Source organism: Engystomops pustulosus, chromosome 1 (genome assembly GCF_040894005.1).
Source record: "Engystomops pustulosus chromosome 1, aEngPut4.maternal, whole genome shotgun sequence".
Classification (NCBI taxonomy): Eukaryota; Metazoa; Chordata; class Amphibia; order Anura; family Leptodactylidae; genus Engystomops; species Engystomops pustulosus.
In genome coordinates, this window is record NC_092411.1 from 180,725,736 (window position 1) to 180,743,645 (window position 17,910).

At 39.5% G+C, this 17,910-nt stretch overlaps 1 protein-coding gene across 7 annotated transcripts in view; it reads right to left on the reverse strand.

The window, feature by feature from the left end:
- Nucleotides 1–17,910, reverse strand: part of PSD3 (pleckstrin and Sec7 domain containing 3) — a 350,748-nt gene that overhangs the window by 112,709 nt on the left and 220,129 nt on the right. Inside the window, exon 1 of one of the 7 annotated variants that reach the window (XM_072114223.1) lies at nt 168–592. The exons of the other annotated variants lie outside the window; for them this stretch is intronic. Coding sequence (XP_071970324.1) covers nt 168–335 — 168 coding nt within the window. The 5' untranslated portion in view covers nt 336–592. Of the gene's footprint in view, nt 1–167; nt 593–17,910 lie in introns of those variants that run through there. 7 annotated transcript variants of the gene reach the window in all.

Sequence of the window (17,910 nt, forward strand, 5' to 3'; positions counted from 1 at the left end):
GCTACACATATTCTGGGGGAACTTCATCTACTTCAAAGACTTATGATTCCATCTAAACATTGATAATGGAGTCATTATCTCAAGTCCTGGGTGTGTGTATATATATATATAAGACAATACATTATACTAATCTGGTATTTCATAAAAATGCATGCAGATTACTATACCTTGCTCTCTTTGACATGTCCAGATGAGAATTCAGATGAATGGGAGATTTTTAGAGATTTGGACCTGTGGGACTGGCGTCGGACAGATTCCTCCCGGGCATATTTCACAGAGCCTGTGGCTCTCACCCGCACCTTGCTGGTGCTTTGGACACTGTTAACTCCAATCATTTCCAAACGTTCAGTTTGGAAACAGAAAAGCACAGGTGCAGGGAAAATACCGTAAAGAGGTGCAAAAAAACAGAATTTACTCCTCAGCAATTGGGTTAGTCTAGAGAGCCCTCTAAACCAACTCTACATGTGCAGCTTGCAATGCAGAGATGCTCAGCATTTGCTTAAGATGCACAAGCCTCCTTGTGCCAGCATCTTCAAATCTACTGTTTTCATTCTGCCTGATCGTTCCAGGCATATCTCACGTCACTGGCTGTAAGTTAGAAAAAAAAAATGAAATCCAGCCTCTTCTCCACTCCCCCTCTTTTGTCTCTTACACACACACACATACACCTAAATCTACATGCAGAAGGCAATGGCAGTTACCCAGGCAAGTCATTAATTGCATTCCAAATAACACTACTATAACCCTTATGCTGCCAGCTCAGAGTCTGCATTCAGCTGCCGAAAAGAAAATCCCTGAACAGTCTGTCAATCTCTACTCCATCAGAAAGCAGAATGGAAAGCAAGGAGGCTTTAAATCCAATCTATGTTATGTGAGACTGCAACACGTTAGCAGAATAAAACCTGCACAGGAAGTAACTTGATACAATTGTATAGACAATCAGCTTGTCACCTTTCAGTGGTGGTCTAGACAGTTACATGATGGGCTCTTTGTCTTCCTGTCATTTTCATTTTTAACCCTTAAAGTGCAACAAACGGATGCCAGGCAGCGTAAAACGAAAAACCAAACTGAATTTATTTAAAAAAATGATATAACTATTCTTCAATCCATGGAGATTTCAACATAGTTCTAGCAAGCTGTGGCTTTATAGCTTTACTTGTTGACCTTAAATTGTACCACAATAAAAAGATACTGATGCATCTGTCCGATGCTCTTAGTGTTCATAGAACTACTGTTATGTTGTACTGAAGCTTTAAAGGTATTCCCTGTCATCATCCCTGGTGAGAAATTTATGAATCTGTGAGCGGATGGATGATTGCCAACTTGAGAAAACGCAACAAAGATTAGGGAAACCATGTATCTTGTTTCATTATATAAATAAATTACATAACATATTATACATTATATATACACATACATACACACACACACATACATACATATATAAATAAACTTTTGTGAAATCGAACTGTCCACTTAGGAAGCAACACTGATTGACAATCAATTTCACATGTTGTTTTGCTAATGGAATAGACAACAGGTGGAAATTATTGGCAATTAGCAAATAAAGGTGTGGTTCTGCAGGTGGGGACCACAGACCACATCTCAGTACCATTGCTTTCTGTCTGATGTTTGGGTCAATTTTGAATGTTGGTGGTGCTTTCACACATGTGGTAGCATAAGAAGGACTCTACAACCCACACATGTGGCTCAGGTAGTGCAGCTCATCCAGGGTGGCTCATCAATGCGAGTTATTTTTGGAGCAGTAATATATACGGCATATGTATTAAATGTGTAATTAAGTGAAAGGCTGTATTCATTGAACCAAGCGGTTTCTCGCCTGTGAAAAACGAACATAGTTTGCTTTCAAATGGAATGAACTCATTATTCATTAAAAAAACAACAATAGCTTTGTGAATTGAAGTGCTAGAAGTACTTCAAAAGTCCTTTTCCCACAAGACTTTTTCTGTTAAGAGTGATGTCTGAGTCTACATTGTACAGCACTCTGACAGAACTCTGATTTTCCCTGTTAAAAAAAAAGTATGATTTGACACTTGGTTCATGTGCAACTGGCCTTAGAAATACTACAGATTTTTGTATATGTGTCTGAAAATTGTCTAAAACCCTTAACAAATGCGGTACAGTTTATTGATAAATCTGCTCTATTGTATACATTTTTTATTATTAATGCATGTTTCATTTTACTGTAAAGAGTAGGAGCAGCAGTAAAAGGGGCAAAATACCTTGTCTGGAGAATTTATAACAAATCTGCTACTAAATCAACATTGTCAACATTTGAGAGGGATTTGATCAGCTGTAAATAAGAAATAAAACAATGTCTGCATGACCTGATCTCTAAAATCTGCAGCATTTTTATATTCCGAATTTACCACAACTCTCCTATACTTTCATTCAATGATACACTATGATGTTCTTCAGATCTCTAATGGTCTGATTGCAATAATAGTGGTCATATCCAAATGTCTATTTTCTATGTCACCTTCTATTTTCTGTGGAACCGTCACAGCGATATATCTTAAGATAGCAGATCCTTGGATTGTCCTTTGTCTCCACTTTGTTGTATTGTCTTACTACTCTACACGGCTTACCTTGTTACCCCAAATCATTTGTCCTTTTTATTTCTCCTAAACTGCTCAAACCCCGCATTCAGAGTTTAGAGCTCAGGTACTGAATATGTAAACAAAACCCAAGTGCGACCTTCCAGAACTTAGAAAGTGTTTTAAGATCACTGTTGAGACAACAGTAGAAAGATAAGCAAACAAACAGTATTGTACTATTGTTAAGTGAAGTACCTTTTTTGAGATGAAGAGCTTGACAATGCAGTCCAAAGAAATAAGCCCCATTAGATTGCTATTCATTATGCTTAAACCCCTTACCTACAGAAGCACAGGAGTAAAAGCGGTGCTGGCACTACTCTCATACACCTTAAAGTTCTGAGCGTGATTGGACCATTATTGGAGTTTTTATGGCTGGTATCCACTGCAGGGACGTGAAGACAATGGAGGTGCTCAGCATGGGAATGCAGTTATCACAGGTAAGTAAGGAAGAAAGGAGGACCGCGGCACTCACCAGAGATTTCTTCAGCATTTATTCAAACATACACAGGTGGTACAGGACGCCGACATGCGGCAAGGCGACGGGCCGTTTCGCGAAGAACAGCGCCCCCTCTAGCCTCTGAACTTTAAAAGTCCAACAAGCAGCCAACAAGAAGAGTCAATGAACATACTGTATATTGCAGAGGCCTAGCTGTGCTTATATCCGTTAGCAACCAGGAAAAGGGGGAATTGCAACCAGAAATTAGGAGAGACGCATATTATTAAATTTACCAAACTCGTTGTAAAAGTCCGAAATGCTTACAGTACTAGATGTATACTATATGTCGGTACTAGACATATACACTCACCGGCCACTTTATTAGGTACACCATGCTAGTAACGAGTTGGACCCCCTTTTGCCTTCAGAACTGCCTCAATTCTTCGTGGCATAGATTCAACAAGGTGCTGGAAGCATTCCTCAGAGATTTTGGTCCATATTGACATGATGGCATCACACAGTTGCCACAGATTTGTCAGCTGCACATCCATGATGCCTATCTCCCGTTCCACCACATCAAAAAGATGCTCTATTGGATTGAGATCTAGTGACTGTGGAGGCCATTTGAGTACAGTGAACTCATTGTCATGTTCAAGAAACCAGTCTGAGATGATTCCAGCTTTATGACATGGCGCATTATCCTGCTGAAAGTAGCCATCAGATGTTGGGTACATTGTGGTCATAAATGGATGGACATGGTCAGCAACAATACTCAGGTAGGCTGTGTTGTTGACGCCAAATTCTGACCCTACCATCCGAATGTCGCAGCAGAAATCGAAACTCATCAGACCAGGCAACATTTTTCCAATCTTCTACTGTCCAATTTCGATGAGCTTGTGCAAATAATAGCCTCGGTTTCGTGTTCTTAGCTGAAAGGAGTGGCACCCGGTGTGGTCTTCTGCTGCTGTAGCCCATCTGCCTCAAAGTTCGACGTACTGTGCGTTCAGAGATGCTCTTTTGCCTACCTTGGTTGTAACAGGTGGCGATTTGAGTCACTGTTGCCTTTCTATCAGCTCGAACCAGTCTGCCCATTCTCCTCTGACCTCTGGCATCAACAAGGCATTTCCGCCCACAGAACTGCCACTCACTGGATGTTTTTTCTTTTTCGGACCATTCTCTGTAAACCCTAGAGATGGTTGTGCGTGAAAATCCCAGTAGATCAGCAGTTTCTGAAATACTCAGACCAGCCCTTCTGGCACCAACAACCATGCCACGTTCAAAGGCACTCAAATCACCTTTCTTCCCCATACTGATGCTCGGTTTGAATTGCAGGAGATTGTCTTGACCATGTCTACATGCCTAAATGCACTGAGTTGCCGCCATGTGATTGGCTGATTAGAAATTAAGTGTTAACGAGCAGTTGGACAGGTGTACCTAATAAAGTGGCTGGTGAGTGTAGTCTGCAGCTTGGCTTCACAAAGAATATTATCAATATGTTATATCTTGATGACATTTAAGCATCATTCCAATCATAAAAGATAAAACAGCACTCCTTGTCATGCCCAATGAGGTCTATAAATAAAGTCCGCATACCAGCCTCTGCTGGTCCCTGTTGCCAGGACCCACCAAGGATCAGAAAACTTGTTCAAAGAAAGATGCAACGTTTCGACATATTGGGGCAAATTTACTTACCCGGTCCATTCGCGTTCCAGCGGCGGCTTCTCCGCTCTGGATTCGGGTCCGGCCGGGATTTAATAAGGTAGTTCTTCCGCCGTCCACCAGGTGGCGCTGCTGCGCTGAAAGTAAACTCATCGCGCCGGAATGCACCGAGCTGGACCAGGTGAAGGTAAGCGGTCCTTATGCGACACATTTTCGGTTTTTAAATGCGGCGGTTTTTCCGAATACGTCGGGTTTTCGTTCGGCCACGCCCCCCGATTTCCGTCGCGCGCATGCCAGCGCCGATGCGCCACAATCCGATCGCGTGCGCCAAAATCCCGGGGCAATTTAAGTACAAGCGGCGCAAAACGGAAATATTCGGGTAACACGTCGGGAAAACGCGAATCGGGCCCTTAATAAATGACCCCCATTGTCTTTCTCAAGCAATATGTCAAAAGACAATAAGTTGAAATGTCGCATCTTTATTTGCACAACTCGTTTCTCTATTGGATTTAAAGGGAGTGCTGTAGCTTTTTTTTTTCGTTTTCTGATATTAGCATCTTGAACACTGTTTAGTAAATTTTGGTTAGTTTACCAACTAATTCCACTTTGCGCAGAATACATAATAAAACACCTCACTTACCTCCTGATTCCTCTGGTACAATACTTCGGTTCCCAAAGTGGGCTCTACTATATGCCCATCATACTGGTAGAGGTAAGTTGCTATTGTACATTGTAAGTAAAAGATTGATAACTGAACATAAATTCCAAATACTGAACTTTTTTTAAATGAAAAAATGATCTATTCATATTTGAGTTCTTTTCGAACATGTACCATGAAATGTAATCCCATACATGAATGCTAATAAAGCTATCATGGATCCTGTAAAATAAAATCCATTATGCCAATGTGATCAAATCCTGATTCTCTCATGTACATTCCCTGACTAAAGGGCAACTTCAACCTGCAGTTCCTTCTGAACCTGAAGCCTATAGCCCACTATTTATCTCAATTTGCAGCCTGGGGACTGCCTGGAGGGGAGGTAATTGACAGAACTGCTACAAATAAAAACAATTTTCATCTACAGCAGTAGGAGTCTGAAGTATTTTTGAGAACTTCCTTTTACTTTGCTGAAATTACAGTACTGATAATCCCATCATTTTCATTATTTTTTGTATCTTGGATGCATACCACATTTTCTCCCAAAAATACAGTGTCTTATATTAATTTTGGTTCCTAACGACACTATTAGTATTATTTTCATGGGATTTCTTATATTTCAATGTACAAAAATTCAGATTTAATATTGAACAAATTTTTTTTATTTACTTTACGTATTTTTCGGACTATAAGGCCCACCGAATTATTAGGCGCACCATTAATAAATTCCTGCCAAAACGTCTAGGTTCATATATAAGGCGCACCTGACTATAAGGATGAATGACCAGCAGATGGCAGACCTGTACATAGTTCAAGGCAGCAGTTGTCTGTAAGTACGGAGTACGGTTCATATATAAGCCCACTGAACTATAAGGCGCACCTTTGATTTCTGAGAATTTTTTGAATCTGAGAATTTTTTTGTGCGCTTTATAGTCCGAAAAATACGGTAGTTTCCACTAATATGGTCTATTTACACTTACATCAATGTGATGTACATCTGATACATTTGCCGATCCTGAGTCATATTATTATTTTTTGGAACCTCATCAGAACTCCCCATACCTTGAATTTCATTCTAAATTTCTTGTGACTCCATTTCTTTTAGAAAGAAATTGGCCCCAAACTCTTAAGTTTAATGATATAACTTTCAATAAATGAGCCCTTATTGCCCATAAAGCTGCTTGTAGTACAAGGGTAAAGTAACTTTCAGTGATTTTATCCAATTAATTCTACACCCATGTTACAACCTCTCTAATCTATCTACTTATACTAATGTATGGAGTTGGGAAGCTGTAGCAATAACTGCCGCTAATTCTTATTTTCAGTGGAGGCCTTATATTTGTAAGCTTGGAAAAAATTGTGCTAGGTCTTATTTTTTTTGGGTGTCTTATTTTCAGGGAAATTGTGTAGAAACCGTACACAAACACATTTTATTTTCCGTCATTTACTGCCCTCTTTTTAAAATTGCTGACATAAAGTTTTCCATATAAAACTATTTTTATACCTAGACTTATATAGGCATCAATATAAATTCCAATGGTCAATGACATCAAAAAAAGCTCTGAATGACATCTGAAAAATTACACATTAGCAGAAACCACACACAATATTCTCAATAGAATTGCTAATGTCTGGTAAAAAGACTGTTTTAATTCAGACATATAAGTGCAAAAATAATCTTGCACTCTTAATTTTTGATTACTGTAACTGTATGCAGACACTAAAATAATTCAAGTCTAATCATTTAACGCTTTGCTGATCTAAAGTGTTTGAACTATCACATAATGCTCCAAGATATTATTGCTAGATTTCTAAGAGGCAATGCTGTGTTTTTTTCTCCTTTGTAATTTCAGCCATCATATTCTAAAATCTTTTTTTATCTTACAAGGTAAACATTTTGCCAAAATAGTTTGCCAAAAGGACAAAGCAAGTAAGATGACATGTTACAAGTACTGTAGAAACACTGTAGAGAAAGCCTCCAGTGCTTACATCAGATGTCTACACTCACCGGCCACTTTATTAGGTACACCTGTCCAACTGCTCGGTAACACTTAATTTCTAATCAGCCAATCACATGGCGGCAACTCAGTGCATTTAGGCATGTAGACATGGTCAAGACAATCTCCTGCAGTTCAAACCGAGCATCAGTATGGGGAAGAAAGGTGATTTGAGTGCCTTTGAACGTGGCATGGTTGTTGGTGCCAGAAGGGCTGGTCTGAGTATTTCAGAAACTGCTGATCTACTGGGATTTTCATGCACAACCATCTCTAGGGTTTACAGAGAATGGTCCGAAAAAGAAAAAACATCCAGTGAGCGGCAGTTCTGTAGGCGTAAATGCCTTGTTGATGCCAGAGGTCAGAGGAGAATGGGCAGACTGGTTCGAGCTGATAGAAAGGCAACAGTGACTCAAATCGCCACCCGTTACAACCAAGGTAGGCAGAAGAGCATCTCTGAACGCACAGTAGGTCGAACTTTGAGGCAGATGGGCTACAGCAGCAGAAGACCACACCGGGTGCCACTCCTTTCAGCTAAGAACAGGAAACTGAGGCTACAATTTGCACAAGCTCATCTAAATTGGACAGTAGAAGATTGGAAAAACGTTGCCTGGTCTGACGAGTCTCGATTTCTGCTGCGACATTCGGATGGTAGGGTCAGAATTTGGCGTCAACAACATGAAAGCATGGATCCATCCTGCCTTGTATCAACGGTTCAGGCTGGTGGTGGAGGTGTCATGGTGTGGGGAATATTTTCTTGGCACTCTTTGGGCCCCTTGGTACCAATTGAGCATCGTTGCAACGCCACAGCCTACCTGAGTATTGTTGCTGACCATGTCCATCCCTTTATGACCACAATGTACCCAACATCTGATGGCTACTTTCAGCAGGATAATGCGCCATGTCATAAAGCTGGAATCATCTCAGACTGGTTTCATGAACATGACAATGAGTTCACTGTACTCAAATTGCATCCACAGTCACCAGATCTCAATCCAATAGAGCATCTTTTTGATGTGGTGGAACAGGAGATTCGCATCGTGGATGTGCAGCCGACAAATCTGCGGCAACTGTGTGATGCCATCATGACAATATGGACCAAAATCTCTGAGGAATGCTTCCAGCACCTTGTTGAATCTATGCCACGAAGAATTGAGGCAGTTCTGAAGGCAAAAGGGGGTCCAACCTGTTACTAGCATAGTGTACCTAATAAAGTGGCCGGTGAGTGTACTTTATGGTGGTACATGACAACAGTGCTGGGTGTTTGAGCGTACAAGGTAGTCCTCTGCTTTTGATATCTTTTCTTTGCTGGCTTTTTAATTATTTCTGATATGTTCCACAGCCCTTTCTTTTATGTTATAGGTTGCAGTCTTTTGTTGAAAGACATACAAAATATAAAAGCTTGGTATACCTTTGAGCCCAAGTTCACACATTCGTTCAGAAGATATGGTTGCGCCAATATAAATCTTTATTTCCCCAATATAAATAACTGATGTGTGACAGTAGGTAAAGGAAGATACATACAAGTGCAATTAAAAATGTAAATGGAGAGTGTAATGGAAAGCCCCAATGCACTGGGCCTAAGAAGTCAAACTTCTAATATGATAATATTCAAGAGTGGCATCACACAGCCTGTCTATGCAACACGGCTCTAATATAATAGATAGAGCAATTTCACAAAAGAGACACCTCAGCAATCGGTATTAGTTGCTAAGGAGTTCACAATGAAATAGCTTAACCCCTTAACGCTGAAGCCACTTTTCACCTTCCGGACACAGCCCATTTTTTCAAATCTGCCCTGTGTCACTATAAATGGTTATAACTTCGGAACGCTTTAACATATACAAGTGAGTTTAAAATTGTTTTCTCGTGACGCTTTGTACTTCATGTTAGTTGAAAAATTTTGGTGTTTTGTTTTGCATTTATTTATGAGAAAATCAGATGTTTGGTGAAAATTTGGAAAAAATCTTGATTTTCGAACTTCAAAATGTTCTACTTTTTCCATACATAGTAATAACCGCAAAAAAATGTAATAACTAACATTCACTAAATGTCTAATTTATGTGGACATGGTTTTTTATGCATACTCTTATTTTTGTAGGATGTTATGGGCCCTTGAAAGTTAGGTGCGATTTTTCACATTTTCATAAAAAAATGTGAGACCTAAATAAAAGTAAACCCCATAAATTACCCCATTATAGAAACTACGCCCCTCAACGTACGTGAAACAACTTTTATGAAGTTTATTAACCCTTTAATTATGTTACAGGGGTTAAAACAAAATCGGATACAATTTTGAAAGTAAACTTTTTTGGCTAAATGAATGTGTTTTTCAAAAAATTTACAAATTCTCAGTGGATAAAATACCAAAACGCTCCACAAAATTTGATACCCAATCCCTCCCGCGTATAACAATACCCCATATGTGGTGGTAACCCGCTGTATGGGCACACGCCAGGACATCGAAGGGAAGCTGCGCCATTCAGAGCAGATTATGCATTGTCACTTTTTATTGGCTATACAATCTTTATTTTTTTGACAATTTGGACATATAAGGGCTTATTTTTTGCGACATGAGATGCACTTTACAAATAATTCATTTTCGTGGGTCAATAGCTTATTGATGAGATTTTATTAACTCTTGAATGTATGGGTGAAAAGAAAATTATCAATTTTGGTTTACTTATTTGTCGTATTTTTTGGGGGTCGTACACCGTACACTAAAAATACTATATTATCTTTATTCTATAGGTGATTACGATTATGGTGATACCTCATTTATACAGTTTTTCATTTATTTTTACAATTTTACTGGATAAAAACTAATATAGAGGAAATCTCATTTGTTTTTGCATCGCCATCTTTTTGGAGACGTAACTTTAATATTTTTTGGTTGACAGAGCTATTTTTGGGCTTATTTTTTACGAGTTGAGTTGTTCTTTTCAGTGGTACCATTTTGGCGCACATAACTTTTTTTGATCACTTTTTAGAACATTTTTGTGTAGAGATTTTATGAAAAATGTACATTTTTGGTGTGTTTTACGGGTTTTGTTTTTACGGCGTTCACCGAGCGGGTCCAATAATGTTTCTGAGTTATTGTACGGATTGTTACGGACGCGGCGATACCAAATATGAGGGGGTTTTTGGCGATTTTGTGGTTTTTTCACTTTATTGCATGTGTATAGGGAATATTTGTGTTTAGGGGACTTTAACTTTATTTAATTAATTCTTTTTATTAAAAAATGATTTTATGTAGTGATTTCATGCTCAGTGTGTTACAGCCGGGTCCTGCCAGAAGGCACGGACCCGGCTCACAGAAGAGGATCGCGCAGCCCCGGGCACCGGCAGTCCCGGGGCTGCGATCGGAGCAGCGCCCCCCCCCCCCAGTGTCAGGGGTTAACACCCACGATCGGAGAAATCTCCGATCGCGGGTGTTAGAGGCAGGTGTCGGCTATAATATATAGCCGACACCCTCAGCTTCTGGCGCGGGCTCCGTTCTGGAGCCGGCGCCAGAAGCATGACGTACTATTACCGCATTTTGCGGGAACGCACCTCCCGCCATGCAGTAATAGTACGTCAAATGTCGGGAAGGGGTTAAACAATCTCAAAAGAATTTTGGAAAAGACTTAAAGTGGACAACCCCTTCAGTCAACGGACAACCCTGCTTTAATATAATTGACTAAGATTAGCATTTGTATGGCGATAACTGAGATGCCAAAGTACCCAAGATAAAAAAATGCTATGCACACAACATATGAAAAAAAGAAACTGTTCTACTCTTTATTCATATCAGTTCAATCTGTAATCACACTGTATTTGATGGACAAAAACAGAAAAATTATTCTGAACATCTTAAGAACATTTTGTGTCTTATATCAGGCTTTATGTCCTATATCTTATTATTGTTTACCACATAATGATTTTTACGGACTAGTGACACTGGTAATGGCCTCACACATGTCTGATTTATAGCTGTTGTCAGAAGGTCTTTCACTGTATACAGGCGGTCCCCTACTTAAGGACACCCGACTTACAGACAACCCATAGTTACAGACGGACCCCTCTGCCCCATGTGACCTCTGGTGAAGCTCTCTGGATGCTTTACTATAGTCCCAGACTGCAATAATCAGCTGTAAGGTGTCTGTAATGAAGCTTTATTGATAATTCTTGGTCCAATTACACCAAAAATTTTGAAACTCCAATTGTCACTGGGGCAAAAGAAAAAAAATTGTCTAAAACTTCCATTATAAAATATACAGTTTCGACTTACATACAAATTCAACTTAAGAACAAACCTCCAGACCCTATCTTGTATGTAACCCGGGGACTGCCTGTATTACTTAATAATTCCACCATCTAATTGGAAGCTCCTATACATGGCTATGCTCAGTCCAAGGACAGACACGGCTCAGAGTGTGTACTGCCTATTATAGTCCAGGAAGGTTGGAGGCAGGAACACAAAAGACAGTGTTTTAGTTTCTAAACAGAGTAGGAGGAATTGGAGATACACTTGAAAACAAGATGCAAGCTGGTTAGCTCCGTCACGCAACAGATTGAAACATGTTTCATTGCGATTATTTGCAAGGAAAAAGACTATATTGCAACTATATCAAATCCTGGAAAATTAGCATTGATTCTTGCAAGTGAAGTATAGATTAGCAAAATTACTTGTAATATGTATAAAATAATATCACCCACAGGTCTTACAGTCTTAAGATACTTTCCTTTCATGTTTTCATGAGCATATTATTACTGTTCCAATATACCAGGGATTGTGTTCTCTGTAGTGAATTAAATGCCCAGCAGGATCACATTGAGTTGTACCCTCCTCTATCAGTCAACCATGACAGCAATGAAAACAGATCCATGCATGCAGGAGTTTGTATGATAGTACACAGAGTTCCTGTAATAAGGAGCCACAGGCACATTGCCATATGGTGCTCAGAGAAAAACATTCATTAGTACAGCATAAGGATGAAATCATGACGTATCTGGGTACAGTAAGGCCCCATAGAAGTATTTATGTGTTCTGCATAGCTCAGAAATTGTATGAAACTTTAATAAGGCAAGCTGCATGTGAATTTAGAATCTCAAGTGGGTTCTAACTCACTGGGGCAATATTCTGTAAAGTAGGGGACGCACAACAAATGACATTGGTGCAAACTTAAGATTGCAAATGTTATGTTGTCAGTTACACCTAATGTTAGCGAATTTAACAACTCCAAAAACTTATGTTGTACTATTTTACTAAAACAATGTCTAATTGCTGACATTTGCTATAAAAACAAGAACTAATGTATAATGAAATTGACTGCCTAGTGATTCTGCTCTTACTGTTGGCATCATGCAGTTCTAGGATTCATCAGAGAGAATCTTCTTAACGGGTGACTCTGAACTAGACATTAGGTACCCATTATCAGCAGGAATTGGACAACACGTATCAAAAGGCAAATCATGTAAAAGTACATTTGGAGGGTTTTATTTTAATCAATATTACATACAGACCACAAAGATCTACTTTACATGATATGTACCAGGATGCTAAAAACTTCCTGAAATCAATTGTTTTGCTAAGTGTCAAAGGAAATACTGAAAAACACGTAACGTATGTATTTATACATGTGAAAAGTGACATTTCACATTATAACGGTGTACATGTTAACACCTGTCATAGTTAAAGTATGCAGAAAATTGTTACCATAGTTACAAATTTCCAGGAAGGGAGGTATGAATTATACACAAACCCCAGTTACAATAACCACAAGTAGTATGTGTGCTGAAATCCTGCCAAAAAAAAAAAAAACTAAGCAAACTATCTGTTTGGATTTCATTTTCTGGTTGGTATATATTTTAGAAATTCACATAAAGATCTAAAACTATAATTCATAAAAATATACATAGCCTACAAACATCATAAAATAACCTAGAATAAATGAATTTGAAAAAAAAGGAGTTTCAATAGCTCTTGGTTTCTCTAGGAGACAAACAATGCTTCATTTCCCCTTTGCAGTCAGCTATAAGAAGTAACTGATTATCTTGTTGGTAACCTCTGTGTACACAAGGTTTGAAGCTTCGATTAGAATTATACACTCCCAATACAAAGAATAGCTCTAACTGAATACTTGGATGGATGTCATTTTACAGAAGTAGTAAAAGAACAGCGGCCAAAAAAAAAATCCCTTTAACTCATGGTATAAGTTGACTTGCGCTTGCCTATGCATACTACCCAGAAAAGCATAGAATTTAAACCCTCATGATAGGAATCAGTGAATGTAGATGTCTGCATAAACAAACACAACCACCATATAGAGAGTACCCCATTAGGAAAGTAAATTGATACAACACTGCATGCTTCACAATGGATTAGCAACATGCAGATGATAAAGTCAATTTCTAAGCACCAATTTCAGATACTTTTTTACTGATGAAAAAAGTGTTTTTTTTAAGGTACAATTTTGAGAATATGTGGATATAAATGTCACAAGCTATTATTTAGTGATATGACCAGTAAGATGTGAATGTTTGTGTAAATACCATGTAAAATGTCAGCCACGTGTTATTTTACCTGTAGTATTAAAGCTGCTGATAAAATAATGTGGTGCAGTCCTCTGTATGATTTTCTGTTGTTCTGTCTGCTGGGTAAGATAAGCTTATGCTGAAACATTAAGCAACCACTCCTGACCACGCTCTTTATTGTATTACTAATCATTTAATAAATAGGGTTGGCGCCTCAAGTCCTAGAACTACTAGAGGATTTAAAATCATTTTTAAAATGATGGAAACAAAAAATTCAAAGCACAAATATCTAAGGTGGTAATTATCATGGAGGTCACTGCCAGTAGGGGCAATGTGTTTCATAACAAAACTATGGTTATAGAAATATTGGGGCCAATAGACTAAAACTATCTAATACTCTGACAATGTAAACAGAGAAGTCAATCTGAAGATGTGTTAAAAGCCAAGATTATCTAAAGATAAAATAAAGAAGCACTCCAGAGAACAGAATGCAGCATGTGAGATACTCATTCTTTTTCAATGCTACCTGTCTGCACTGATTAGTCACAATCTTTATGTGCAGATTTCTTCTTTCTCTATAATGTTTTATGAATTCCATGATGCCTCAGCAGAGCACCACATGGGCAGCTACATCCATGCTTGATGGCAGAACAGTGTATTTACCCTTTTCAATATATAGAGTCAGAGGATTCCCAAGTGTCATTTGCTTCATTATATCTGTGTGACAGGAGCTTCTGAAATCATCATCAGGAGCTGTTTAATAGTGACTATACTTTCGTATAATATTCCAAGATCAGAAACTTTAAGGGATATATTGTTGAAAAAATACATAAATTGCCTGGAAGGTGATAAATGCTATCAGAGGGTTGCAAACTGGGAGACCCAATCACACTAACTCAGAAGGTTTAAATGGATTGGAGGTCAGAATGCTCTCTTGTATCCTTAAGTGATGTAGCCTGCTTGATGGACAATCCATTCAACTACTATACCCAAAACGTTGTAAAGTTTGAAGTCCAGGAAACCAGAGTTACTGGTTTTGGTGATCAAGGTCCAGTGATTGGACCTTCCGCTGAAATTTTCCATCTATCAATAGTGATTTGCATGTAACATTTTACATCATTCCTGCTTTAGCATATTATGCAGCATTTCTTTGCTACTACCTTGAAGGTTTCAATGATGGACCACCATAGAAGGTGGAGCAGCTGTCAGTGAATCCACCTGTTAATTTACTTCGAGCAGAATTAAAATGGGAAACTTGGCAGTTTTATTTTTTCTCCTTTACTCTTACCCTTCAAGCACAGTATATTAACTGAACCAAAAGCTTCCTACAGGAGTCTACGTGCATACTACATGCTAGGCTGATCACTAATAACTAAACTGCCAGAAGCTCCAACACCTTCTTTAGCCTGGTAATAAACTGCAGTGTTACCTAAAATTGAAAACAATTTCATGTTTGTCATTACCGTACCTCATCCTTGTAACAAAATCTAATTTCTAAGATTTGCTTTAAAAACAAAGCACAATGCACTGATATTTTACGTAGAGGTAACTGTCTGCTATGTAAGCTTGCATTACATTTCTCTTCTCTAAGATTGGCTATATAATACATATCAAATCACAAATACACTGCTCATAAAAATTAAGTGAACACTCAAATAAAACACCCAAGATCTGAATGAATGAAATATTCTCATTGAATACTTTTTCTGTACAAAGTTGAATGTGCTTGACAACAAGATCACAAAAAAAATCATGGAAATAAAATGGAAATAAAATTAATTAACCAATGGAGGCCTGGATTTGGAGTCACACACAAAATTAAAAGTGGAAAAACACACAACAGCCTGATCCTACTTTGATGAAATGTCCTTAAAACAAGTGAAAATGAGGCTCAGTACTGTGTGTGGCCTCCATGTGCCTGTATGACCACCCAACAATGCCTCGGCATGCTGCTGATGAGGTTGCAGATGGTCTCCTGAGGGGTCTCCTCCCAGGTCTAGACTAAAGGATCCGCCAACTCCTGGACACACTGTGCTGCAAGGTGACGTTGGTTGATGGAGCGAGACATGATGTCCCAGTTGTGCTCAATCAGATTCAGATCTGAGGAACAGGTAAGCCAGTCCATAGCTTCAATGCCCTCATCTTGCAGAAACTGCTGACACACCCCTGCCACATGAGTCCACTGGGCCCTGGGGCAAAATTCCTAACCCCATTCAGGTTTCATTTGTGAATCTTCTAGACAGTTTTCTGGCATCCAGCACCCTACTGACCCCCACCTGAGTGCCTAATTCAATGCAAAGATGTACATCTGCTGCAATGTGTACTGCCCCATAGTGCTGCTGTTTATCATATATCACTTTTTCCACCCTACACCACCTCCGTGCTGTGGCCTATGTCACAATGTCAAAATATATCTGGTGCAATTAACTTCAATAACTGGTTCATGTTAATGTGGCCTGATAAAGCACATTCAAATAAATACATGCAATACATATGACACTTATATTGGACACACATACATAAAATACATATGCACACACATACATACATATGACATACTAATACTGCACACACAATACATATGACAAACGAACACTGCACGCACACAATACATATGACAAACGAACACTGCACGCACACAATACATATGACATTTAAATACTGCACACACATACAATACATATTGCACACAAATACTGTGCCCATACAATACATAGGACACACTTATACTGCACATACACACACATCCAACACATATTATATGCTTACATTGCACTCAGGTGCTTCCATAAACTCACTATTTGTGGCGGAGGAAGAAGTCTTCATGATAGATTCTAAGACTTCAGGACATTATTAAAGGGTCTAGACATCATGATTTGCAGGATAGAGGGGGCACACAGCTGGGGGAGCTGGCACAGAAACAACAAGCTGAGGGATCCCGGCAGACATGTTTGCTGGGAGCCCCTCCCCCTTCCTTACTGCCTCGACTTCAGAGGGAGGCACAGCTGAAGCAGCATCTCTTCGCTGTCCTGTGACGCCCGGCTTGTGAAGCAGACTGACAGCGGCCGTGGCACTCAGAGTTCAATATAAAAAGCATGTGCCCAGTGTGCCCTCTTCCTGTAGCAGCACAGGGCACATGCTCTTATATTAAACCGTGAGAGCCATGCTCTTCTTAAAGGGCCTGGTCGTGGTCACAATTCCTGCAACTGTGATCGTTATGCTCCTGCATGGAGGGCTGTGCGGCCATCCAAAGAAATGCCACCCGACACCATTACTGAGCTGCCAAACCAGTCATGCTGAAGGATGTTGCAGGCAGCAGATCACTCTCCATGGCTTCTCCAGACTGTCACATCAGTCAAATGTGCTCAGTGTCAACTTGCTTTCATCTTTGAAGAACACAGGGTGCAAATTAGCCAATCCTGGTGTTCTCCGGCAAATGCCAAGCACCATGTACCTCATGTCATGTATCCTCACGGAGTTGATTTCTAACCGTTTGTGGAGACACATGGATATTTGTGGCTGCTGGAGGTCATTTTGCAGGGCTCTGGCAGTGCTCCTTCTGTTCCTCCTTGCACAGGTGGAGGTAGCGGTCCTACTGCCTTCTGGCCACAGCTCGCATTGATGTGCCATCCTGTATGAGCTGCACTACCTGAGCCACTTGTCTGAGTTGTAGAGTCCATCTCATGCTACCACATGTGTGAAAGCACCACCAACATACAAAATTTACCGAAACATCAGTCAGAAAGCATAGGTACTAAGAAGTGGTCTGTGGTTAAATTAACAAAACTGAAACCATCTCAATGCAGATTGTGATGCAGTTGTAATGGCAACGGGTGACAGCACCCTGAACAGACGTTTGTTGTCAGTTTCAAGGACTGAACACAGTGCTGATGGGGTCTCTTCACCGCTGAACAGCATCACTTAAATGTAATAATATTTATAGCTGGAGCTGCTGTTCCATGAGGAAGAAGAGTGAAGACTGACCAAAAGGGTGACAGATTTTTTAAATTACAAATAAAACAAAATTCT